The 27,779-nt window shown below is 35.6% G+C and overlaps 1 protein-coding gene across 4 annotated transcripts in view; it reads right to left on the reverse strand.

Moving 5' to 3' along the window:
- The window catches only part of PPP4R3B (protein phosphatase 4 regulatory subunit 3B), a 58,098-nt gene that overhangs the window by 29,441 nt on the left and 878 nt on the right, over positions 1–27,779 (reverse strand). For 3 of the 4 annotated variants that reach the window (XM_045788007.2, XM_045788006.2, XM_045788011.2), the window contains exons 2-6: positions 26,813–26,868; positions 17,354–17,452; positions 8,371–8,994; positions 1,489–1,566; positions 793–909 (exon numbers count right to left, since the gene is read on the reverse strand). In XM_045788007.2, coding sequence (XP_045643963.1) covers positions 793–909; positions 1,489–1,566; positions 8,371–8,994; positions 17,354–17,452; positions 26,813–26,868 — 974 coding nt within the window. Of the gene's footprint in view, positions 1–792; positions 910–1,488; positions 1,567–8,370; positions 9,023–17,353; positions 17,453–26,812; positions 26,869–27,779 lie in introns of those variants that run through there. The other variant, XM_087863415.1, reaches the window with a different exon arrangement.

A 27,779-nucleotide genomic window follows, 5' to 3' on the forward strand; every position in this document is an offset into this window, starting at 1 on the left:
AACTATTTTCATAAAAATAAATAACACTAGGGCATTACTGGCCCTTTTACTCTCAGTATATCACAAGTATAGTGGGGTTTTCCAAAGGCTACAAGAGACGTGGTATCATAACAAATCAAATGCAGAAGTTGCTATGAAAATCTAGCTGTCATCTCTTACAGCAAAGGTTAAAGGGATGGGCAAAAAAAGGTGAAACAACGCCACTCTTCTCACTAAAATTTTTTTTGTTTCTGGCAAATTATTTTTTGATAAAAGTTTTATTATTTGTAACATAAGCTTGATTATCATCTTAAAATGAATTAATAAATATTTTTAAAATTTTTCAGTTTTAATTTTTCATACAATACCAATGGATAAAAATTATAGAAACAAATGTATGACAACCACTGCCCGAAACCATACTGCAGCATGAGCCGCCTTGGTCAGTCTGTCCTCACTCTACTCACTAATCTAAAAAGGAAAGATATATTTTAATAGTTTCTATGAAACATAACATTGTTACAGAAGAAATAATAGTCTTGAAAAAGCATGTGGGATTTTTATTCCCTTGAAGCCACATTATATGCAAGTGCTTACATACTAATAAATATTACAAATTTAAGTTAATAAAAATCCGAAGACTGAACACACACTTGTAGTAATTCACTATCAAGTGAATCATAACCTAATATATATATATATTGAATATACATAATTCAATATGTATTACTGTAATAAATATTTTCACACACATAATATAAAACTACTACAAATTCACAACTTCAAAAACATGAAAAGAAGCTATATAATTACCATTACAATTTCAAGAGCAGGAAGAATTCCCAACTTTGCCAAAGTTTTGAAAAATGCATCCCTGTTTTGAGGTTGTAATGTCTGAGAAAATGCACAAAATTCCTTGAAAAAGTTAACCTGTAATATTAGAAAGTATAGTGAGAAGTTGACACACATAAGAGCAAACTTGGGGCACACTTTAATGTGATGTACCACAGTGTAATGTGCCCTTCTCAAGGACCTTGATTTTTTAGGGTGTCCTGGCTTCTTAAAACCTATATTAAAAGAGCATATTAAAAAGTAGCATCCCACTAAAAGTAAACTTTGCATTATTTCCAAACACTGAAGTCTCCAAAGACATTACAGCGTACATGTTATATGCGGAGTCCCAGAGGGTGAATACACATATAATATTCTTAACTTATGATTTATTTCCAAAAATGTCACGTAAGGCATGTATCTTGCATTACAGCATGTATTTTCACAGAAACATGCTATATAACTAATGGTGGCTGGCTTCTCAGGGAGCTCTCAAAAGTACAATTCCATTTTTAAGAATTGGAAAGGACATTAGACATTCCTGAGTTTAAAGAACTAATTTTATAAATGAGAGAACTGAGTAGGCAATCAACTATACCAAGATGACTTGGCTGACTTTAAGTCTGCAATCTTTCATTCCTTTTTAAAAACCCAAGCACCTGATTATAAATAACGTACCAATTCACGCCGTTTATCATCATCTGTAGCCTCATCCGTTAACTGTGCAAAAACTTCAGACAAAAACTTCTCATCTTCCTACATGAGAAGAAATAATTACTATGAAACAGTCTAATAATAGCATAAAGTTACACTCATTTGTATGATTTACACAAATTATAATAAAAAAAGCTGAAAATCTAAGTTTCATCATGAAACCCAAAATTCCAAGGTATATTCATGTTACAAGTTTCAAACCCTGACTACACCATTTAGTATTAGTTATACATACATTAATACCTCATTTAACCAGAAACTTCAGCTATAAAGAACCCTTTGGAGAACAAAAATAACCAGTTATGTTCTAGAAGTCATGCATGAAGACTCCCGTATTTTAACTCTGCAGTTAAAGGCTCTGCAGCTCCCTCTCAGGATCTATTCTTTTTTTTTTTTTTTAAGATTTTATTTATTTATTTGAGAGAGAGGGAAGTGAACAGGAGTGAGAGAGCACACACAGGCCAAGGAGGAGGCAGAGGGAGAGAGAAGCAGACTCCCCGCTGAGCAGGGAGCCAAATGAGGGGCTCCATCTCAGAACCCTGGGATAATGACCTGAGCTGTAGGCAGATTACATGCTTACCTGACTGAGTCACCCAGGAGCCCCTATTTATTTACTTTTAATTTAAGTGTAATTCAAACAAGTTTGAAGATCTCATTGTCAGTCCGCCGCAAATTAGAAAGATGAGAATTACAAATATGGCACAGGAACAGCAGTAAAGGAGATTGAATTCTGGCAGCGGTAAGACTGCAAAGCCTTTTAAAACACAAGAACTCGGGTCGCCTGGGTGTCTCAGCCAGTTAAGGGTCTGTCCTCAGCTTGGGTCATGATCCCAGGGTTCTGGGATCGGCCCGTGTTGGGCTCCCTGCTTATCAGGGAGCTTGCTTCTTGCTCTCCCTCTGCCTGCTGTTCTGCCTGCTTGTGCTCGCTCTCTCAAATAAATAAACAAAATCTTAAAAACAAAACAAAACAAACACAAGAACTCATGAAATATAATTATCTAGGGCCATTTGGGGTACAGGCTTCCATTTTCTTGTGGTTCCCAAGGATAAAACCAAATGATAAAACACCATAACTGATTTTCACACTGATGACTCTGAGGTATTAAAGGGCAGATACGTGTTAATTTCTCTAAGCATTGTTTATAAGGGCAAACAAAAATATAGTAGAGTACATACTATATAATTTTATTTTTAATATAAATTTGTATATCTAGAGTCTAAAAGGGGTAAACATTAAAGTGTTAGTTGTGATTATCTTTTGGTGATGGATTATGAGTGCTTTTTTGCTTATCTTTATTTTCCAATTTTCCACAGTGAGTACAGACTATTAAATTACAAAGGAAAAAACTGACATGAATACTGAAATTCACTTTGGAGATTTCCATCAAAACCTGCTAAAAAAACCGTGCTTTTAAATTTCATTTACTTTTAAAATTCACTTTTACGAAATACAACTTGCATTAATTTTAATTAAGGTAGCATATTCTAAGAATGTTTGTAATAGTGATACCTTCATAGTTGATAATAAAATCAAATCATGACATGTTAAGGATATACCTTAAATATCTCCCCTTTTACTTAAGATGGATCACCTATGAAGCGGTATCAATCTCTTAAATAAGTTTTTCTAAAATAAGTTAAAGTGTTTATATAAAAAATCTGAGTAAAAACCACTCGATATGATCATGGACGATGTAACCATTCATCAGTGTTACTCAAAGAACACTGAGAGCCACCCCCATTCTTTAGTCTGACTCAGAATGGTGTTTCTTTTGTTCTTTATTTTGTTGACTTCTTCTGGACCTTATACACTGTGGTCTGAACCATCTGTTTCGGAGAGAATTCAATACCATTACACTTATTTCTAAAAATCACTTTTTCTAAATATTTTTCCTCTCAATATTTTAGGTTTTGGTGAATAACTATGCATTTACTTTCACTTATACCTTTTATAAATTTTTTTCTTCTTCCATCTCTCCCAGATTAAATCTTCCTTTCTTGTCTAAAGATTTTTATTTATTTTAATTTTTTAAATTTCTTTATTTTTTTAAAGATTTTATTTATTTATTTGACAGAGACAGCCAGCGAGAGAGGGAACACAAGCAGGGGGAGTGGGAGAGGAAGAAGCAGGCTCCTAGCAGAGGAGACTGATGTGGGGCTTGATCCCAGAACGCTGGGATCACGCCCTGAGCCGAAGGCAGACGCTTAACAACTGTGCCACCCAGGTGCCCCAAGATTTTTAAACCTTTTTGAGAATACTTTCATAGGAAAATAGTTCCAATTCTTTGATACATGCAATTTCTTCCACGATTCATTATTTGTGTGCTGACAGCTAGAACTGCATATTATGGAGGCAATTTCAAGTATTACAGTCTGTTAGGAGAATGTTTTCTAATTCCTACTCTATGTATTTTTTCTGATTTCTAACCTTATTCTTGATAATACTGTACAAAAGCACTCTGTTCCAATGCACATTAAAGAAGCAATTAATTGGGGCGCCTGGGGGGCTCAGTCAGTGAAGCTTCTGCCTTCGGCTCAGACTGTGCTCTCGGGATTGAGCCCTGTTGTCAGGCTCCCGGCTCAGTGGGGAGCTCTGCTTCTCCCTTTCCCTGGCTCTGGCTGCTTGTGAGCTCTAGAGCTCTCTCAAACAAATAAATAAAATCTCAAAAAAAAAAAAAAAAAAGCAATTGACAGCTTAAAGTTCATCATAAATATAGTTGTAATGTTTCCCCCCTAAATACCTGGTTCTCCAAGTAATTAAACTAGTCTCTTTAGATAACTTTAGTTTTTCTTTTTTATTTAGTTTTAAAAGCCTTTGTTTTTTAATAAAACATAACTTTTAAAACAAATTGTGTGGGCTGTTTTTTTGAATTACATAGCAAAACCCTATGGGGGAAAAAGGGAGCCACTTTTAAAAAGTCTGAATCAAACTTTTCTTTGCAGTAATGTAAAAACAGGCACATGCTCAAAATCCAAAAACCCAGGGGTGCCTGGCTTGCTCAGTCAGTAGAGCATGCGACTCTTGATCTCAGAGTTGTGAGTTTGAGACCCACACTGGATGCAGTTTACTTTAAAAACAACAACAAAAACCCCAAACCCAGAACCCATTCACCATTATTCGAATCATATAAATGCAGAAATTTAGAATTAGATCAGGCTTTAAGGGGCGCCTGGGTGGCTCAGTCGTTAAGTGTGTGCCTTTGGCTCAGGGCGTGATCCCAGGTCCTGGGATCGAGCCCTGCATCGGGAGTCCCTGCTCTGCTGGGAGCCTGCTTCTTCCTCTCCAACTCTCCCTGCTGTGTTCCCGCTCTCACTGACTGTGTCTCTCTCTGTCAAATAAATAAATAAAATCTTTAAAAGAAAAAAAAAAAGATCAGGCCTTAAGAGATCACATAGATTGCCTAGTCCGATTTTAAATTTCAAGACACTGATGCCCAGACAGTGGACTTATCTGAGTCTGGCTTGTAACAGAGATGGATTTAGAATCCAGGTCTCCTGCATGATGAGATTTTTGTCACTCCCATGATGTATAATAACCTATAGGACAGATTCCTAAGTAGTTCATAGTTATGAAACAAACCAAAGTAAAACAAACATACAAACCAGAATAGGCCAAATCTAGTAAAATAAAATTTAATATGTTAAATCCTACATTGAGTCCCAAAATCTTTAAAACAAAATAGAGAACTGTATTATTGTAAGAACTGTATTACTGTAAGTTGTTTTCTTAAAGGCATTAAAGGATTTTATATATTTACTTAGTAACTGGGATGAAATGTTAGAAATTTCTTTTTTTAGTGCTGAAATCTACAAAATATGTCAAAAAACAAACTACTGATTTTACTGGGTTTGTTTTTGGTTCAATTCTCATTCATGGAATAGTGGAAATACATGTGTTAAAATGTCAACATTTGCGAAACCTGTCCTCCACCATTTCTAGTGATGGAAGAAGTTAAAACTTCTCGTTCTGAAAAGGATCTTATCTATAAGCTGTGTGAAAATAACCTCACTTTATTGGCTTTAAGGAATTTAATTTTTAAAACATTTTTAAGTATATTTCTCAATTCTGGGCACATGGGATTTTGATCTGTAATTAGTTAGAAAGTTCAGGTTAACTAAACTCTTATGCCCCATTCAAGCTTAAGAGAATCTCAATATGTATTACAGTATGTACCAGGAGCCAGTGACCACAGTTAAGTGCTTTCATGTAATTTCTGTTAATTAACTCAATTCAGGCTAGGAGTTATATTATGTACCTTTGCACTAACTCATTTTGGTCCAGATAAATAGAATTCTTACATTTTCACTTGCTTATGTAACTCATACAATAGCAGGTTAATACTCATTTAAGAAGCTACAGATATCAGGGTGCCTGGGTGGCTCAGTTAGGTGTCTGACTCTTGGTTTTGGCTAGGGTTGTGATATTGAGGCCCATGCTGGGCTCTGCCCTCAGTGCAGAGTCTGCTGGAGATTCTTTCCCCCTTCCCTTTCCCTACCCCTCTGCTCCTCCCCCAGCTCATGTGTGTGTGCCCACGCTCGCTCTCTCTCGCTCTCAAATAAATAAATAAATAAATAAAGCTACAGATACGTATCCTATCTAGAAGGCTATCTGTAAACATCTAATAACCTAGCCAAAAAATTTGTATATGGAAACCTCAGAGCTGGGCTTTAGGAAATGAGCCTTTAGAGGCCAATCGCCATAATCCTAATTCCTTTCTTCTTACATACTGTCGAGAATAGAAAACAGAATTCAGCATCACCGCTGACACATAAGAGATAATTAAGTGGTAAACCCTAGATAAACAACAGGTAATTCACAGTATCTGACTATTTCATAAATGTATCTCATGGACCAGAAATGAGTAAGACTTTCCCTTCTTAAAGCTACACTTGGATTTATATAATTTAGCCTTTACAAATAGATCTATGACAAAATATATAAAATGACAAAGTGTTATATTTACTTACAGATTAGTTTGCATAATTTTTTAAAACATAAAAAAGCATTTATTTATTTATTTTTAAAAAGATTTTATTTATTTATTTGACAGAGATAGAGACAGCCAGTGAGAGAGGGAACACAAGCAGGGGGAGTGGGAGAGGAAGAAGCAGGCTCATAGCGGAAGAGCCTGATGTGGGGCTCGATCCCATAACGCCGGGATCACGCCCTGAGCCAAAGGCAGACGCTTAACCGCTGTGCCACCCAGGCGCCCCTAAAAAAGCATTTATGATTCAGTATTATGGATTTGGAAACCCTTCTGAAGTCAAAAGCAGTCATTTGAAAGCTTCTGCAGTTGAGTTCATGTCAATGGGTTCTCTACATCAGCTATACTGACTGTGAGTCCACTTCCAAACTCCTGAACTGTACCTGTTTTTCTGTTAGCAAGCCAAATGGCACGCTGATTTGTATAGTAAGTATGGTTTTAAAAAATCAGGTCCCATATATTATACATAAACCCTAATTCATAAGTCTCATTTCCCTTATACCTGTTACTGTGGAATAAGGAAAGACCGTGAGGTGAAAGAATGATCTAGAGAAGTAAATCCTGTACAAAAAAATACAGTAACAAGAGAAAGGTGAATGCTGGTTGGAAACATAATAAAATGGAATCACATAGCTAAGTACTAAGACAGATATTCTCAACTTTTTGGTCTCAGGACCCCTTTAAACTCTTAAAAATGATGGAGGATTCCAAAGAATTTTTATTATGTGGATTATGCTTATCAATATTTATAATGAAAACTGAGACATTAAAAACATTTATTAATTTGTTCTAAAAATAAGCTATTAAAAGTTTATGTAAATATTTTCTGAGAAATTTTATAAATTTAGAAAAAATTTTTATAAATTTAGAGAAACGTGACTCTGTTTTACATTTTGTAAATCTCTATAATGTAGAAGAAAGCTATATTCTATCCTCTTTGACATGCAATATGTTGTGATATATTGTTTTGGTTGAAGTATATGAAGAAAATACCGCCTCACAGTAACAAGAAGTTGGAAAGGAAAAACTTCACAGACCTCTCCGAAAGGGTTTCAGGAGCCCTGAGAATACACTTAAGAACCACTACATAACGTATACAGAAGCTCCTCAAAAATTTTAGTGAGTGATCTGGACATAACAAAGGCAGTTATGTAGGAAATTGTGGGTACAGTGTACTACCACAAGTAAAGCAAAATCTTCAAAATCACCCTTACTACACTGTTAGGGTATAAAGGATTAACATGATAAACGTGGTATAAACTCCTATTTTACAACTCAAGGAGACACAATAAAACCAACCTCACATAGTAAATAATCTAATTATCATTTCCTGAAAATTAACGTTTTTCAGTACTGGTTGAACATCTGAGTTATTTGGGAAGCTTTAAGCCCCCCCCCCCACACACACTCATATACATCCCCCCCCAGTAATAACTAGGTCTCACATAATGGACTAAAAGATAATCTGAAAATAGCTGCCTTTGCTCAGGATGATGAAAAAGTTCTGGAAATGGATAGTGGTGATGGCTGCTTAACACTGTGAATGTACTTAATGCTATGAATTATATACTTAAAAATGGTTAAAATGATCAATTTTATGTCATATATATAATTTTTACAATACATGCAAAAAGGAAGTTAAAAAAAAAAAAGCTCCATCACAGAACACTTACAAAATGTAAAAGGTCGCATTAAGAAATAATTCTCCTTCAAAAACCCATGAGAAAAAGTCCTGTTTTCTATGCTTGACAGTATATTTAAAGTAAACAAAAGAGATCTTTCAAACAGGAATGAATACCAGCTTGAACTATTAAGGGAAGTAAGTATCTGAAAAAATATAAGAACACCTTTGTTTACTTACCTGCAACATGCTGACTATCTCAACTTTGTTGAAGAAAATAAAAGACGTAAGAGTAGAAAGAAAATTCTCTTCAAAAACGGATGGCGTAGGCAAAATGATGTCCTGAATGTATTGTACCCTGTAAGTCTGATGTATTTTTTGCCTTAGTTCAGAGTCTGTTATTGGTATAACTTCCTTAAACTTTGCAGTTTTGGTCAAGAATTCTCTATGCCTTTTTGGCTGAGCCAAAGCAGGGTCATATTCAAGGCATCCCACGACATCCATGATACACTCATCAGAAAACATTACTTCAAACAGAGTTGCCTTATTTAGGAATAAGATTCCTCTAATAATTTCATACAAATGGTGTAAGCCTTCAGTGTTTTCTAGATTCTCACACGCCTGGAACAGCTGCAGTAGTTTTTTAATATAGCCTTCATTTTCCAAGGCCAGGGCCAGCTTTTCCCTACGGATAGGTGAGGAGAGAACTGAGGTAACTAAGTCAGCAATCTCTTCAAGTTTATTGAGTTCACATGTGGGCAGGTCAATCAGATGACTGGTTTCAGGCATTTCTTCAAATCTTTCTTCTTCTGATTCATCAATGAGGTCCTGTGTGACTTCCACTGATGGATCCTTACCTTGAACCTAAAAACATCCAAGTACAGCTGGTTACCTTAAAATACAAAAGAATTCAAAATTTTTGATATCAAATCACTGACCACTGAATTTAAGTAAAAATACCTTGCAAAGAAACAGTATTAGTCACACAGCCATTGTTAAGTGAAGTCTAGAGGCAGAAAACACAGCCAGATTGGAGTCAATTACTTGAGTCTCAATTTCACCTCTAAATTTCCCAACTTATAACTTGAGGTTAACTCGGATCCCTGACAATGTGCACATTTAAGCTAATGTTACACTGATTTATGTGATGTTATGTAATAATCACGTGCAGTTGTTTAGTAATTTCACTATTCCTACTAATACTGAATTTTGCAGAAGGTTAACTCTTCTGTGGATCCCCCAAATCACTATGTATGACTCTTAATGCACCATCACACTGGCCTGACAAAAGCACTACTAAGTTTATTATTTTTATTATATATGTGTGTGTGTGCGTGTATATATATATAAATATAAAATATATTTATTTATAAATAAGAATATAAAATATATATATATTGGGGGGGGAGAGAATATCTTAAGCAGGCTCCACGCCCAGCCCAGAGTCCCATGCAGGGCTTGATCTCACAAACCTGAGATCATGACCTGAGCTGAAATCAAGAGTCGGATGCTTAACCAACTGAGCCACCCAGGCACCCCAAACACTACTAAGTTTAAACCAAACTAAAACCCAACTCTTTGTATATTCAAGAGTGAGAAGATCTCCTCAAATTATTTTTGAAATTCACTTTTGGACAAATAGCTGCTTTTGCTCTGAGCCTAAAACTGCTCTAAAAAACAAATACTCTTGGGGCGCCTGGGTGGCTCTGTTGGCTAAGTGTCTGCCTTCAGCTCAGGTCCATGATCCTAGAGTTCCAGGACTGAGCCCCACATGGGGCTCCCTGATCAGCGGGGAGTCTGCTTCTCCCTTAGCCCCTCACACCCTGCTCTTGTGCTCTCTAATAAGTAAAAAATTTTTTAAAAATTAAAAAAAAAATAATATTCTTAAAACTGGCATTCATTTAACATCTGTGATAAAGCCTCCAAGTTATAATACTTGGAAAACATAATGAATAAAAAACTTTTAAGATTCATGTTGACAGCTCAAGAAAAGCATGGCTAACTTATAACAAGTTTTCTATAATGATTTCTATAATGACTAACATAAAAACTTCATTCTTTATAAATTTTTTCTAAATCCTAACACAAGAGTGCAATTATCCTTTTTTCACCTCAAAATATCCAAATATCCTGAGATGAAAAAGCTCCAGAAGTTTCTATATCCACCAATACAACATGAAAAAAGACCTAAGAGCTTAGAGAAAGTAGACAGATATACTGGTGCATACTGGATACCTTTTTTCCTAGAGTACTTTTACTTCTGAGTCCTCAACAGAGTAGCTGGGTTTAGGGAGACTGACACATAAATATAAACAGTGAAGGGCAGTTCAGATAAAATACCATGGAAATTCAGAAGAAGGGAATTCCTTCCAGCTTTTGGGGGTACAGGGGGTGGCAAGGAGAGATGATATGGAAGAAATCATAAAAGCAGTGGCATTTGAGATCTTCAAACTGGCATTTGGACTTTCAAAGATGGGTAAGATTCAGATGGGGATAAAGGCATGCAAAGTGCAAAGGGAACAGTGAGGCAGCGAGATGGAAACATGTGACATGCATATGGCAAACAGCAAAATTGGAAATGTAGATTGAAGTCAGATTATGGAAAGTCAAGATAGAACACTTGCATTATTGTTCAGGGAAGTGAATGTGCAGCCTTGTCCTTTAGAAAGTCAACCTGTCATCACCTGTATGGAATAAACCTAAGAACATACATAAATAGGGTCTTATTCCAACGTCTACATGAACAACTGAATTTGGCTAGTAATGGTGGGACAGATAAGGGACAGGTATAAAAGAGAGGAGGAACCACGAATGACCCTACAGTTTTAAATCAGTAATTAGGAAGATTATGGCTCCTTTAATAAAAACTGAGAGCATGGGAAAGGAATGGTTAGTAAAAGTTCAGTTCTATTAAGTTTGAGGTGTTTGAATACCCAGCTGGCAACTAAATCTGTGGACTTACTACTCAGGAAAAAGAGTAGGACAGAAGGCAGAAATTTGGTATTAGGGTAACCCTTAAATCCAAAACACTCTGACAGTAACCAGAGAAACAGAAGTATAGTACAAAGTGGGGAAGGAAGAGGAAGAAGAATCATAGGTTATAAACAAAGAACAAGAAGAAATCAGAGGAGGGGTGCCTGGCTGGCTCAGTCTGTGGAGTGTGCAACTCTTGATCCTGGGGTTGTGAATTCGAGCCGCATAGTGGTTGTAGAGATTACTTAAAAGAAAACCTTTAACTTACACTTCAAATGAATATAGTTTGCATATGTTTCAGAATAAAAGCACAGGTAGAGAAGCATTTACTCAGTTATAGTACATTTATTTGTGTTATCCACTATTACCTTCACAAGCTTCCTGGACTCCCTCCTAAATATAACACTCACTGGTATGATCTGTCAATCCTACATAAACCCAAGTGACTATCTGGATGTCAATGCTGTTCATCAAGTATTTCTGGTTCTCTCCCTTTTGTGGCACGAGTTGTTTCCATGAAGTTAAATGTAGCTATGTGATTTGTTTTGGCCAATGAAATGTGAGCAAAAATGCCATGTGTAACTTCTGGAAGAACTTTTAAAAAGCTAATGTTCTGATTTGCCACCTTTCATTCTCACATTGCAATGATCTTGGAAGTATTAAAATGAACTATCAACCTGGGTCCCTGAGTGGATGTGATAAGCACAGCCCCTCCGTCCAACTCTGTCCGTCATTGGTCAAATAGTAGTAAGGAAATCAAACTTTTGTTGTGATAAGCCACTGAGATTTTAGGATTTTGTTACTATAACACAATCCGACCTTAACATTCTCCCTTTTGTGGCATGAGTAGTCGACCAACTGTGGCACGAGTCCATCAATTAACTGTGTTGAGTGTGTTCACAAAAAATTTACACTATCAGTAGGGTTCTCAACAAAAATTTCTTTTCCATACTTCTAGCTTACTTCCTTACAGCCGCTGCTTTAATTTTTCCCCCTTTTTAAGTGTCAAACACTATTACTTTCCCCTTTAAATCTCAGAATTTTTCCTTTGAAAAAAGAGACCACTGATATTCAATATACTCCAACACCCTTCTCCATCTCGCAACTTACTTTCACTCATTTCCTTCATCTCTTTCAAAGAAAATGTCCCTACCCTCCCATTTTCTGAGGTTAAAACTTCCACATATACTTTTGACTTTATGCTTTCTAAAAGTTATATATACAGGAACTGTCTTGGTTTTTTTTTTTTTGTTTTTTTTTTAATAACTTCTTCCTCTTCCACACATTAAAGAATCTGACTGCAGCCAAAAAATTTATAGGGACCTTAAATAGGGACCCCATATCTTTGGGGCATTAAGCACTAATAATGGCCAAGGTGGGTATCAGCAGACTTATACCCTGGACTTTAGGGAAACAGCTCAGAGAGACGTAGGTAGAGCTGCATGACTGCCTGCACCTTAGTGTGGCCTTCTGGGGCTTTCCCACATGCCATGCTCAATCCTCTCCCTCCTTCCCTGTCACGTCTGCCCTTCACCCATTTGCAACACACAGGCATACATCTCCCCTGTTCAAATCTTACAGTGGTGCCTTGCCCTGCCAAAGGGACAATTCAAAATGTGGTATCAACATTGAGAAAGTGAAGGACTCTAATGACTAAGTAATAAATATTTATCTAAGACAAAAAAGAATTATTCACTATTATTCACCATTCCCCTGAAGAAATTTATTGTTCTCTGAGCTATCACACTTTTCAGAGGAGTTTTACTTTCTCATTATAAGGAGTTAAGAAGCGACTGAATAATATGATTTCTGTTGAAATTAAAACTGTTTTTTCAAAAGTCAGCAATGACTTCTCAGAAATGGAAAGTAAAACATAACATATGGTTCTGTGCAAAACCAGGCAGTTATGAGGAGCAATAAACTGAATGTATATTCAGCAACATGCATAGATTTAAAAAGTACAGTACACGGGGCGCCTGGGTGGTTCAGCAGGTTAAGCATCTGCCTTTGGTTCAGGTCATTATCTCAGGGTCCCAGGATTGAGCCCCATGTCAGGCTCCCTGCTCAGCAGAGGATCTGCTTCTCCCTTTCCCTCCATCCCGCACATGCTCTCTCGCTCTCAAATTAATAAAATCTTTTAAAAAGTACAGTACTCAGTTATTTAGTAAAAAATTAAACTTCCGGACCAGCAGAGTGGCCAAATCTAACACTCCTTCCAAAGGTGGAAAGTGTGAGTAAAAATCAGTGACAAATGGGAAGAAATAGTAACCAAGGGCAAAGGAATGAATAAATGGGTAAATCAACAAGAGAAATCCAATATTAACACTCGTGCTTCAAGAAAGGATCGAAGCAAGAGATGATATTCTCTTAGCTCAATTGTATCAGATGCCTGGAAGGGTAAAAGCCGTATGTTTTCCAAGATCACCCATTCTTGGGGCTTGACAAGGTTCAATGAGGCCTGTAAATAAACTTGATGAATTGAAACAGTTGTTAATGACTGTTACGGATTCTAGTAATGTGCCACACTCCAACTTTTCAGGTTACACCTACTACCATATTCCAATATGATATAACACTAGCATTGCTGCTCCAACTACCTTAGGTACATAAGGCTCATAATATTAATATAATATTAATATTGGGAAACTGAGTTAAAGCCTCCTCAATATCAATGCTGACAGAAAATGGCTGGTAGGTGGTAGAAATGGATTTTGTTAACTGTCAGTTAAATTTCTATGCTAAACACTTCTGTACAAGTTTATCATAAGGTACAAACTGCAACAGACCAAGGAGGAAAATGAGTAATCAGTATAAAATACAAAAAGTAAATCATGGCTTTATCAGACAGATTAGTTGTCTCTTTATAAATATCCCTATCCCTGAATGGCTCCTCCAAATATTAGGCATATTCATATTGATATTTGCTTTGTCATATAAGTGCTATACTAAATATAGATACTTAGACAAATATAATCATTTTGCTGTGATAGTCTTGGCAATGGGCCAAGGGGTGGCCTTTGTAGTCAAGGATTAGTCTTGCCTAAAGAAAGATTTGGCTTGTGCCTAGCTCCTGAGAAATAACCTCTAAGCACTTTTAATACCCTGTCTGATTAAATTAGTGTTTTCTGTTTACTTGGGAGCCTTGGGCTATGCCAGACATTCTATGTGTGGGTAACCAGGTGGTTTATAGTGGAGGTCTTGGGCCATGCAGTATCGGCTCAACCTGTGGAGGTGCTGGAAACTCAAGTCTGTCACAGCAGGGAGCCTGCTTATAGGACTAACATCCAGTGAAAATACTGGACACAAAGGTAGTGGTAAGCTTCTCTGGTCAGCAATACTACGTTCAGGTTGCCACACAACATGGCTGGGTGTAAGTGCTGTCTGCATAAGTATCCTGAGAAAGAAAACTGGAAGTTCATGCCTGGAACTCTCCTAGACTTTGCCCTATGTGTCTTTTCTCACTGGTAATTTTAATCTGTGTCATTTCATTGTAATAAACTGTAACGATGAAATGTAACAACTCTGTGGATTTTTGTGAGACTTTGTAGTGAATTAGTGGACCTGAAGTGGTTGTGGGACCTCCTGAACTACATGAGTGAAAATAGTAAATAAATTTCAGCAAAACTTTCTAGAACAAATGTACCAAGTCTTCAAGAATATATGTATATCCAGGAACTAGTATTAAACAGTATATGCTGATGTGTGGGAAGGGAGTAGGCATAATGTAATATGCTGATCATAGGAAAATTTCAACCACCATATAAATATATGTTCTAGCAGAAATGTAATTCAACACCCTAGTTCTGAGTAAGATGTTTATCTTCTGTCTTATTCATTCCTTCTTAAAATATGTACTGAGTACACACACAACATGTGCCAGTTTGCCATGCTGGTATATTGGAGGAGGGAGAATATAAAATAAAATATCACTTTTCAGGAACTTATAATAAAAAGGTTAATCTCTATATACCATTAATACTCTGAACAGCCTTTAAACATTACAGAAAAGTAATCTTTCCCTCTTTAATTTTTAAAGTTTTATATTCTTCAGTATGCTTTCATTATTTTCATGGACCAGTTTTTTCCAATCATTTTGTAGATGAATGCATGCATGATTCAAGTTTAGTGAATCAAGAACAGAGCAGCAAATATTTGTGGACTGCATGTGTCTGAATTTGCAATAGAGGTCATTTTTAAGTCTTCATCTCACTTTACAGAAAACTTTGCAAACAAAATTCAATCTCAATCTGTGGAGAGCACACAAGGAAAAGAAAAGGGTAAGTATTAGGACCTCATCACTGCCACCTATAGGTTTACAAACAGGCAAAACACGAAGGCAAAATAGTAACAAAACAATTTGGAGTATATTCTTATGTGTACTTTACAAATTAAAGCAAAATCACATTTATCAGTGTTTTCACCCATTCATCAATGGAAATCCTTTTATTTAATAGTGTATACTAATAATGCTCCATTAATACATAACATAGTAAGACATGAGGCGCAAAGAAACAAACCATCTACTTCCAGTTTAGATTTGTGACCTAGAGCCAGCCATTAAATAAGCTTTATATACAATGAGAACATTCATATTATACTTTCTTGGGCTACTTTATTGCCCTGTATGGCACTCTTACTGGGAGGACTAAGGAAAAAAATTACTGTGGTCAGATGCATTAAAACTCAAGAACCCTCAGTGATCAGAATCACTATAGAGAAAAGCTGAAAAAAAATGAAAAAAAAAAAAGTGAAAAAAGTGAAAATGACAGTCAAAAAACACTAGAACAGTATATTACACTAGGAACTGCTGAAACAGTGATCCCATTTACAGAAAATAATAGTTAAAATGTTATGATTAATTTAAAATTCCAGCTACCAGCTGTCACAGACTATATTTGCCTAAGGAGACATAACTACTAAATGTAATATGGTATCTTAAAAGGAATCCTGGCACAGAAAAAGGACACTAGGTTTTAAACTGAGGAAATCTGGGGTGCCTGGGTGGCTCAATCGGTGGCTCAATCAGTTAAAGCATCCGACTCTTGATTTCAGCTCAGGGCATGATCTTAGGGTTGTAAGATCAAGCCCTGAGTTGGGCTCTGCGCTGGGCCTTGAGCCTGCTTAAGATTCTCTCTCTCCTTCTGCCCCACCCTGGCTCAACTGCATGCTTTCTCTCCCTCTAAAAAAAATATGAAATTGAAATTGAAATTGAAATGAAATGAAATGAAATGAAATGAAATGAAATGAAATAAAATAAAATAAAATAAAATAAAACAAAACAAAATAAACTGAGGAAATCTGAAATATGGCCTTTAGCTAATAATAATGTATGTATGAATATTAGCTCATTAGTTATGACCAGTGTATCCTACTAATATAAGAGACTATTAACAGGAGAAACTGGAGAAGAAGGTGTTAGGGAGGGAAGTACACAGGAACTCTCTCTGTATTTTCTGCTCATATTTTCTATAAATCTGAACTTCTAAAATAAAAACTTTTCTTTTTAAGATTATTTATTTGAGAGAGAGAGAGCATACACGCACACAAGTGTGCGAGAGCATGGGGTGGGGCAGAGGGAGAAGGAGAAGCAGGCTCCTTGCTGAGCAGGGAGCCTGAAGTGGGGCTCAATCCCAGGATCCCGGGATCATGACCTAAGCCAAAAGCAGATGCTTAACTGAATGCATCACCCAGGTGCCCCTAAAATAAAAATTTTATTAAAAAATGTTCCAGGGTGCCTGGGTGCACAATGGGTTGAGCATCTGACTCTAGGTTTCAGCTCGGGTTGTGATCTCAGGGTCATGAGACTGAGCCCCATGTTGAGCTCTGTGCGGAGTCTGCTTGAGACTCTCTCCCTCTGCTCCTCCTGGCTGTGTGTGAGCTTTCTCTCTCTAAAAATAAATAAATCTTAAAAAAAAAAAGTTCCAATTATCTGAGAGTTACCACCTATCTTATATTCTGCTATATTATAAGTTCTTGCTGAACTGAAGTCATGAGCACTTTTGATCACTAGTGTCTGGCACGCAATATTGATAAACATCAGGCAACAGGTAACCAAGTATTAAAGAAAAACCTCCAAGACTTAGAATGTAATTATTTACTCTGACCTTTTATTAATTATGAATATATGCTATCAAAATCTAAAGTGATAAACACATTCTCTCTCCACATTCTAATACATATCTTTCAGGTAAAAAGAAAAAAAAAAAATCAAGAATGCCAACTTAAATTAATATTATTAGAAAAACCTTACCTGACAAATTTTTTCCCAAATCTCATCGCAGCCAGCTTTTTCCTGAAAACTTAGAGCCAGATCATAGTTTTCAGCTTCGGACCAAACAATTAATGTATCCTGTTTAAAAATAAAGATTTTTACATCATCACACTAGAAAAGCCAGAAAAGAAGCAGCTATGAAGTATAAGTAGAAATCAAGAGGACAGGAAACAGCACAGTAATGACAAACGCCCTCTGATGAGTGCAACTAATGTACACTCAATTGACATCATGCAACTGTATTTTGTTATCCTTTAAAACTTGGTAATATACTGGCAATGGAATACTAAAATGGTACTGGTAATACTAAAATGATACTGAGCAATTTTCTAAAACAAAAAATATTAAAACAGGTTAGCAGGCTCTGGCTCATGTTACCAAGATAATGTCGAATGGAAAGTCTAGCCTTCTTGGCCAAGCTGTAATGTAGACATTTTAATCCTCTACTGCCTCTCTCCTCTAAATCTGGAAAAGCCTTCAGGATATGAAGGAATTCAAAACAATGATGAAATGAAGATACTCTAGCTCTAAGTATTACCAACAGCACCTATTTCAGCAGCTTAGTTTGTAGAAAAATTAAGAACCCCAGGGTTTAGGTGTTTTTCTACTAATGTCCTTAATTGTATCCCTAAGAAAAAGTCAGTTAAGCTTTTAGGAAAAAGTTGTCAACCCCTTTATTAAAAACTAGAGTTGGGTTTAAATTAAAATAGAGACACATCTAAACACAAAAATCAATATGCAACACTAAAATGAAATGGCCCATTTTTTAAGGATATATAACAATTAAAATTTAATAGTTAAAACTTTGATTTTCAGAAAATATACATTTGAAAACAAAATATACATGAGTTTATATCCTAATTACCAAGTATATAATCTACAAAAACACCTTATAACGAGTAATTGTTCATCTAATACTTCTAAATATTATGACTTGATATTAAAAAATATGATACTAAGGGCGCCTGGGTGGCTCAGTCATTAAACGTCTGCCTTTGGCTCAGGTTGTGATCCCGGTGTTCTAGGATCGAGCCCCCCATCAGGCTCCTCCGCTGGGAGCATGCTTCTTCCTCTCCCACTCCCCCTGCTTGTGTTCCCTCTCTCGCTGGCTATCTCTCTGTCAAATGAATAAATAAAATCTTAAAAATATATATATAATACTAAAAGTGAGCCTCAGATTAACAAAGTCTTCAAAATGAAAACACTTCATACTCTGATAGGTCTAATCTCTAAATGAAAAATATCCTTCAATTAACTCAGGCCTCAGATTTATATCTATTTGCTGTTTAATCAGGTTAAGAATAACAGCTGGTAAGCTGTGCTCTCCCTTCCGCCTGGCTGTGCTCCTTAAAGGAAAATATGCCACCATGTATTCTAAAATTTTATCAGGTCAATCCATTCATTTAAAAACTTTCCGTGGGGCATCTGGGTAGCTCAGTTAGTTGGGCGTCTGCCTTCGGCTCGGGCTTCTCCCTCTGCCTCTCCTCTCTGCTTGTTCTCTCTCGCTCAAATGAATAAAAATCTTTAACAAAAAAAGTCTACACTTTCTAGCTCTGTAACAAAGAAAAATACATTTCACCTTTAAAAAAATAAATAAAAATAAAATAAAATAAAAACTTTCTATGGCTCCCACCATATACAGAAGTTTTGAAATCTTTAAAAAAAACCCAGAACTCTTTACAAACAAAATTTTACTAAGAATCTTCATGTAAAAAAAAAAAAGATAAAGACAGAGCTCCTCTGGTTAAAGGTCTAGAAAGGTCTACACAAGGCTCATGTACTTTACTCAACCCGAGTCAACTTCTTGGAGCTGTCCTTAAAACAGCTTCATAAACAGTGATCTCCAACACTCCATGTGTGTGTCTCGAATTACTTATACATTATATTCAGGAATATATTAGTACAGCAATACTCTATAAAACATACACTAAAATAGAAATAAAAAATCTTATATAAAGATAAAATAAGCAACATTTAAAACGTTTGAACTGTTATGGCTCCCACCATTATTAGTTAGCATTTTAAGACCCAATATATACTTAGGGCACAGTATACCCACGAATGACAGTAGATACAAATCCATATTTAATGCCATCCTTTTAATAACTCTGAATTTTGGGGGAGGGGTAACTTCTTGTGACATCTATTTTATCATTGTTTCTGCATTATTACTTGGCTGACAGGAGTTTAAATGTCAGTTTTACCATTACCATGTCCATTTGCACTTACATTATTGTTTTCAGGCCTTTTTAAGGCATGTGTTCATTTTATTAGGGTTACAGGTCAGTTTAAAATGAAAAATATCTATAAATAGTTATCTTCACATGCAGGCTACCATAATTCATAGTAGTTAGGGAACACTTTTCATGGAAGTGTTACTCTCAGAATACCATGTCTACTTTTTTTTCCCCTAGGGGCACCCGGGTGGCTCAGTCGGTTAAGTGTCTGCCTTCAGCTCAGGTCATGATCCCGGAGTCCTGGGATTGAGCCCCGGCACTGGGCTCTCTGCTCAGCGGGGAGTCTGCGTCTCCCTCTCCCTCTGCCTGCAGCTCTGCCTACTTGTGCTCTGTCAAATAAATAAATAAAATCTTTAAAAAAATAATAAAAAAATTAAAATATCTAAGCAGGCCTCTTCTCAAATCTTAATGCTTTATACTGTGCATTCCATTTTGGAGATAACTAGTACAACAGGATGAAATCCAGAATACTTTATCCAGGCATCCAAGGCCGATTTGGTTCCAATCTATGTTCTGAGCAAAAGTCCAGGTAAGCAATGAAGTCTGACTTAAGGTAACTGAATCACCTTCTTTGTCAGTCTCCTTTTTGTTTCTTCTTCTTTCTTCTTAAAGTCTTCTCCCTAAACCGGTCAAAATCCCAGAAACTAAATGGTATTTATATGCAGAATCCTTATTCAATGTAAATAGGATTGACCTTGGGTGATGGTTAAATATACAAATTCCCATGCTTCTCCCCTCGGGTGAAGTCCCTAAATCCGTATTTTTAACAAGGGTCTTAAATAATTCTTTTGATAAGTCAAATTTGAAAACTAAGTGTCTCTCTGGTTGGTTAACAGAGGATAGGAAACTGCCATCAGAGCAGACACCTTCCAGCTCTACGAAATCTACTCAACATGGGTTACAAATCCCATCCTTTCGTCTTCCCCTCCCTGGAAACCTACTATCTCAGTCAAAAAATAACCCTAAGAAGTACTTCTTATAACTGCTTATTCCAAAGATCCCAGTAAAAGCTCCTAGGTAAGAGAGCACAAAGCTGGCACAAGAATATTGAAAACAAAAAGTGTCAAATGGCAGGGTTTCCTACATATCCCAAAGTCAAGCTCAGTTTTAGTAGTAATGTCTGTTTTCAACTGCTGTGCTCTTTGTATTATATTTTTTGCTCATTTGTGCATGGCACATAAATCTTTGGAACACTATTAATGCCTGTTTAAACTAAAAGAAGCTTAAGAGTTTTCCTCTACCAACTAAACATTTAATCACCGCTATGTCCCCATGGAAATCAGATTTAAAATGAGCCTGCAGGGAGAACAGAAAAATCAGTTGTATTTGGTCTGGTCCTTTAAAAAAATAAGAAAGGTGATTAAGTCTAACGCCAGGATGTAAGTTAAGACATGAGCTGGAGAGGCTTGACAATTTAGCTTTTACTGAATCAGATTTTCACAATGTTGTTTTATTATGAGAAATGGTCATTTCCAATCTTAAATATTAAAAATACATTCTTGAGGTGAATACTGTTTAAATCAAAGGTTCTTAATTCAAGGTCTAAATCACGCCATAGAATTGTATCTAAAACTTGGTGCTTTTAACATCTTTTCTATGGAAAGGGTCTCCAGTTTTTACATTATACTCACAAAGGCACCTGTGACACATTTAAAATAGTCTAACCAAGATATTATCAGTTTTGTTTTTTTTTTTAACATGAAAAAAAATGCACTCATGAAATATTTGAGATCCTACTCCTTGTCAAATTAACCCTATCTTTGCCCCAACCGCTCTGATGAAATTTCAAAAGGAATATGTATTTATTTAAAAGGGAAAACAGAAATATCAGATTTGTAGACTTCAATTTGCAGATTCAAAATCAATTTAGAAGTCTGAAAATGAGTGAGATTAACCAGACATTCAATGTGACATCTAGCTCTCTAGTAGCTCCTAATGGATAGTTGACCTAAATTTTTTCTGAAATGGATTTTTAAAATATAATATGGTATAACATACAGACTAGAGAGACCTGATGATATTGCTAAAAACAATACTAATATCTTCCTAAAATCTGTGATATATTTGGATATAATGGGAATAACCCCAGACTACAATTAGGACCTGAGCACCACTCAGTTTCACTGTCCACTATTTCCGTGACTCAGCAAAGTATTTAACCTCTTTGATTTTTCTTTCCTCATTGGAAAAGAGGATTATGATGAGATTATTATGACTATAGTTCTCTTATTGAGCTTATGTGTTACATACCACGCTAAAGCATTTTTCATACATTAATTCACAACTATTATGTGATATAGGTAGTATCTTCATTTAAAAGGTTCAGAGAAAATTAGCTTAGAAAATTTGAAATAATGCAATAAAAAATTGATCAGCTCTAAACCATGTCCTTGCTACTATGCCCCATAAAAAATGTGAACAATTCTAAAAGAACACAAAGTTCTCAACAACTTGCTTCCCAACTTCCCACCCGGAAGCATTATATTTATCTAGGTATCTGTCTGGACCCCCATGTAAGAACCCTCTCCATCTGATTTCCAAGGATTCCTCCTTCGTCCCATTCCAAACCACCACCCAGAACATACCTCTACCCATTACGGACCAATCTTTCCACCCTTATAATTCATGTCTTCCACTCATGCTCCTGATCTACAGCTAGAGTGGATTCTACTCATTACAAACTCATGCTGTTTTTTTAACTCAGCATTCAAAGCTTTCACCTCTACCCTGGCAAATGTTTTTCTAGCTAAAACCTAGAATAGTTTCAATCTTAACTTTGAAGGATATAAACAGCCATTCACTGACTGACCCTCCTTTCCTTACCAAAATTCTGTTCTCCCTTGGTTTCAAGACATGTTTTCCTGATTCTCTACTCTTTCCAATTGCTTATTCTTCCCCTTGACTAGATGATCTTCCTGATTACCAAATACCTAACCCAACAGCACGTCCTGTCAATTCTATCTTCTATATATATCTCAAAACCATCCACCTCTTTCCATCTCCACTGACATCATCCTAACCCGACTCAACATTGTATCTTGCTTGGATTACTACTCTCCCAGCTACTGCCTCTCTTCAATAGCACATACTGATGTTACTAGTTTGGGTCATGTCATTCCTCTGCTGAAAATCTTCAAAAGCTTTCAACTGCCCTTTAAAAATCAAAACCACAAGTGGAGGAGGGGTGAAAAAAATAAAAAACCAAACCAAAGGTAACAGTATATAGTATGCTACCATTATGCCAATAAAAGGGAAAATATATATGTAATTGCACACCTATTTGTTTACACATGCATTAAACCTCTAGGAAGGTATGCAAGAAACTGGTAATACTGGTGGCCTCTAGCAAGGGAAACTATAATGGAGTCCAGGGTGGGAGAGACTTCACCAAATACTTTCTGAATTTTTAAAGCTGTGAATGTATTATCTATCCAAAATAAACAAAGAGGGTTTTTTTTGCTTTTTGAAATGAACAAGCCACTAGTCAAATGACTAATGTAAACCTGCTTTCTTGTCAACTTTTCAGTTTCTGGAGAGAACCATCATTTTCCTGGCCCCAAGACTCAAAACACTACTAGTGACCCCTGCTTCCTTCTCTTTCATATTTAATCATTCACCCAATGTTCCAGCACTTTCTTGCGAATATACTGGGGCTCTATTTCTTCTTTACAATTCCATTTACTACACTGGAACAGACTTTCATTTTCCTGCATCTGAATTATAATAAAAGGTCTTGTCACCTAAAGCTTTTATTTCCCTCTCCACCCCCAATTCATTATTCATGACATTGCCACACTTGCTTCCTAAACACAGTATCACTTTATTCATGTTAGGCCCTACTCAAGAATCTAGAATAGCTCCCTTTTGTTTAGTAAACCAAGCTCACAAATAAAACCTCTGCTGCCAAAAGCTTAATAACTTTTGTGTTAGGTGTACTATTTCCTTCCCTATCACAATTCCTTCAACAGACCCCACCAGGGAGACTGAAATTTTTCTTAATGATTCTAGCTCAAATCAATCTCTTCCTTCTTTAATTTTCTACTGTCCAAGTCTGTGGAACAAAACTGGCTTTATATAAATTTTGTGTTGGCACATACCTGCTGTAAAATCTCAGTCAAGAAACTTGACCGTTCTGTGACTTAACTGGCTCCTCTGTGAAATGCTTTCATGGGCTTTCAACAAGGACTGGGTTAAAACCCTTTATCAGCTATTTTATTATCATTATGTAATTCTTTCACCTGTTAGGTCTTGTCTCCCAATAAAACCAAGGATGGGGACTTCCTTATACCTCTCTCCTAAACCTAATTAACACAAATTATATTCAAATTGTATTAAATATAAAGGGTATACATCCCTATGACTCTGCCTTTGATTTAGTCAAGATCAGTAGGATGGATTCTAACTAACTTAAAAATTTGACATGTATCAGACACTATTTCATATTCCACTATATCATCATTCTCTTCTGTTTCCAATGTGTTTAAACACTTAACAAGTTTATTGGCCCCTTTAAATTTATTTTCTTCCCATTAACAACTTCAGTACTCCCCACAGTACTGAAGCAAGAGTGTTGTGAATCAACGACGACCGATCAATAACAGGGTCATTTGACATTCACCTCAACTCATTCTAACTTACTTTGAGCCTGTAATTCAGAACTTGGCTCATTTTAGAACTGTAATGTTAAAAAAGAATGTTAAATAGTCTACTTTGAATTTATTCAATGTATTTTGTAGCAAAACATCCTATAAACTATGAGCATCTCATTCACTCACTCAAGTCTTTTTAAACTTAAAAACCCACTAATGATCAATGTTTCATAAAATTCTGGAAATGGTTATTTTCCGGACTCATTTATTGAATAACTAAACAATGACATTTTTAAAAGCTAATTCTAATGAACACAGAGAAATATTAATGTGTTTAGAAATCCCAATTTCTATAATCTGGTAAAAAGTGCAAATTGAACAAGATTTTGGTGAAAAAATGAAAAAACTGTATCTGTAACAAAGAAACTAAGTTTAACAGAATCCCTAAATTGCTCTTTGATTCTATTAGAAAAGTGCACTCAATTTAAAGAAAAATAAATAAAACAAGTGACCCCACTTACACATTTTTCAATCTTAGATACAAGCTTTTCCATGTTATTCTCAGTGCCAAAGAGTTCTCTTATAGTTTAATGTTATTTGGTAAAGGTAATTCAATTAGAAAAAATACTTAAAAATCCTAATAGTATAAACATGATTGATTACAGAAAACATTTTCCCAATAGTCTAAAATTTTCAAAATAAGTACTCTTTTCTCCAATACTCTAGTTTTCTAGCACAGTAATACTACACAGAAAGACATGTTCCAAAGTTTCTAATGAAACATCGTGTACTTTTGGACTAATGTTGGAGGGCTATTTCATACATAAACCTCCACCATATGTGATCCTTTCAATAGTAACAACAGTTAAAAAAACTTATACACAATCTGAGAAGAATCCATATTATAATTGATCTGTAGGAAGTCACATTTAAGAACACAGTTTCTGAAAATTTTATATTTGTGCAGATGGGGGGGGAAGATTACAAAACAGTGTTCTTTCCCCACAAAAGGGGAGGCCAACAAAAAAATAAAACAAAAGTAGCTACCTGGTAAAATTCCATGCAAAGACAGAGAATAACCATCTGCTTGGCTGACTCAAATTAAATTTACTTAAATGTCTAAGGTATAGGAAATAATACAGGACAAATGTTTAATTTGATTCTCCATCAAAGACACGCAGTATTTTCTATGCAGAAGGAAAAGAACTATTAACTGAATATTGAAAATTTAAATATTTCAAAGAAATGAATAAGAATGTATTGTATACACAAAACAATTGTTTAACAGTAAGACTTTTACTAATAACGAGCTGTGCAACAGACATAATTTCATTCCTCCAATTCTGAGTATTTATTCTTGGGCATCCAAATTTTCATTGACCTTGAAGAAAGTAGGTACCGATGATGTAAATATAATCCTAAAATAATTTATCTTTTCTTTCAAAAATCTCTGCCATTTTTACTTTACACACCATACACACACACAACACACACACAAACTGGAAACAATCCCGATGTCTAACAATAGGTGTGTATCATACAGAAGAATACTATACAGTTTAAAGAAAAAACTAAATCTACATTGTTAACATCAACAAATCTTCATATTAACTGTTGAGTGAAAAATGAAAGTTCAGAGTACACGTAAGAGCATGAGTTCAACCGTGTAAAGTTTAAGAACACACAAGACTACAAATTATTTATGGATACATACATATGCAGAAAAGTTATATAAGCATGTACAGAAATAATACATCAACTTCAGAACAGTGGTTACCTATAGGGACGATGGAGAATGTATAGAATGAGATGGGCACAAAGGGGGCTTTAACTCTATCCACAATGTTCAACATTACAAAGATTAGAAACGAATATGATATAATGTTAACATTGTTAAATTTCGTGGTGTTACACAGACACACATCATATTTTCTGTACTTTCCAATTTTGAAATCTTTCATAATAAAAATGAAAACATTCACAGAAGAAAAGGTTGAATCACTGCTGCCATTTCCAGATTAAGTGACCGGGTACACTAAAATACAACACAGGTTTTCTTTTCCCAAATAAGACAATAAATATTAACAGAAAACATTACATGATTGGCAATGTACACTTTTCATAAAGTATCCACTGATTATATTAAAAATATACAACAATTAAAGAACAGGATTTAAATGCTTCTACTTCAAAAACTCTACCTTTGCTTGAGTCAAAGGATCGAATTTCACACCACAAACTGGCTTTCTTTGCTTTAAAGAGTACCCCTTTGGATTTTCTTTTATGTCATTTCCTTTAAATGTGATTGAGAATAAAAGGCTTAGTATACAGGGTATAAAAGATACCTGGCTATCTGTAAATAAGACTAATGAATACACTGTATTCTAACATAAACTAACAGTTGCTCAATTCAAAGATAATAAATTACTGCCAGTACCATAACTTTCACTTTTCAGTTTGAAACTTTAGACCTACGGGGAAATACACAGAGTGTGTAACTCTGTTTACCAAACATGTTTTTTCTTGTCAGGAAAGCTTTCCCATCTTTGTCAGATTAATACTTCCTTGATCACAGATGAAGTCTTTCAAATTAAAGATAAACAACTACTTGCCTGTTGTTTCTGATATGCAGTGTTTGGATTTATCTTTGATTCCAAGAGTAGTGATCCTGAAAGATAAAAAATAGTATTTATAAGTTTCAACTTGTAAAATTCTGAATAAAATATCTGAATATGAATTAAAAAAAAAAACAAGAAGAGAACTTCTGCTCTCTTCCCCTAGCTAGACATATGAAGTAATCAAATGTATTCTGATACACGTTTTTCTCTTCAGATCTGGGCTTCATACAGAACACACCAACTTATCCCCCATATAACCTTAACGGAAAAAAAATCCACCTAAAATCAACATTCAGACCCAAAATATAAAGAGACTAGATGTCCATTAAAGTTTTATTGAAATGAAAATTTAAAGGTCTAAATGACTACTTGAAGCCAAACTCTTTTTAACAAAGTTATTTTATTGCATTTCCAGTTTAACAAATAAAACAAATTACAAAGGACCACAACAGGAATCTAAGTACTTAATACACAAATTACAGAACTGCATTTAGCCTTTTCTCCTTAACAAAATGAAGGACACTTCATATAGAAATAAATGTCCATAACTGTTTAAAATAAAAGGGAAAGTGCAAGAGTACAAGATACAAGAATAAATCTAAGATTGTTATTTTTCTATAATCGGCACATAATCGCTCAAATCGAGGCGTTCAGATTACAGTGAGAAAGGTTTTAATTAAACTCTACATTTTATAATTTAAAACTACTTCACGTATGACTCGTACAATAAACCAACGGATACAAGTTTACAATCTGTTCTGGTGTCCTAACTCGTTTAGGTTGTTTTTCACGGCAACCTCTACAAAGGCAGCCTGGGGGGATCCCAGACTACAGATATGCTTGTGCGTGCATGTATCGTGGCAACAGTCTGCAAACCATAGGAAAAGGTACCTTTTGGTTTTCCCCAGCACCTGTCGACTGGGGAAAACGGGGCTCGTTAGTAAAACGGGCTTAAAAAAAA

The sequence above is a fragment of the Ursus americanus genome, chromosome 7 (assembly GCF_024610735.1).
Source record: "Ursus americanus isolate L20-20 chromosome 7, mUrsAme1.1.p, whole genome shotgun sequence".
NCBI lineage: Eukaryota > Metazoa > Chordata > Mammalia > Carnivora > Ursidae > Ursus > Ursus americanus.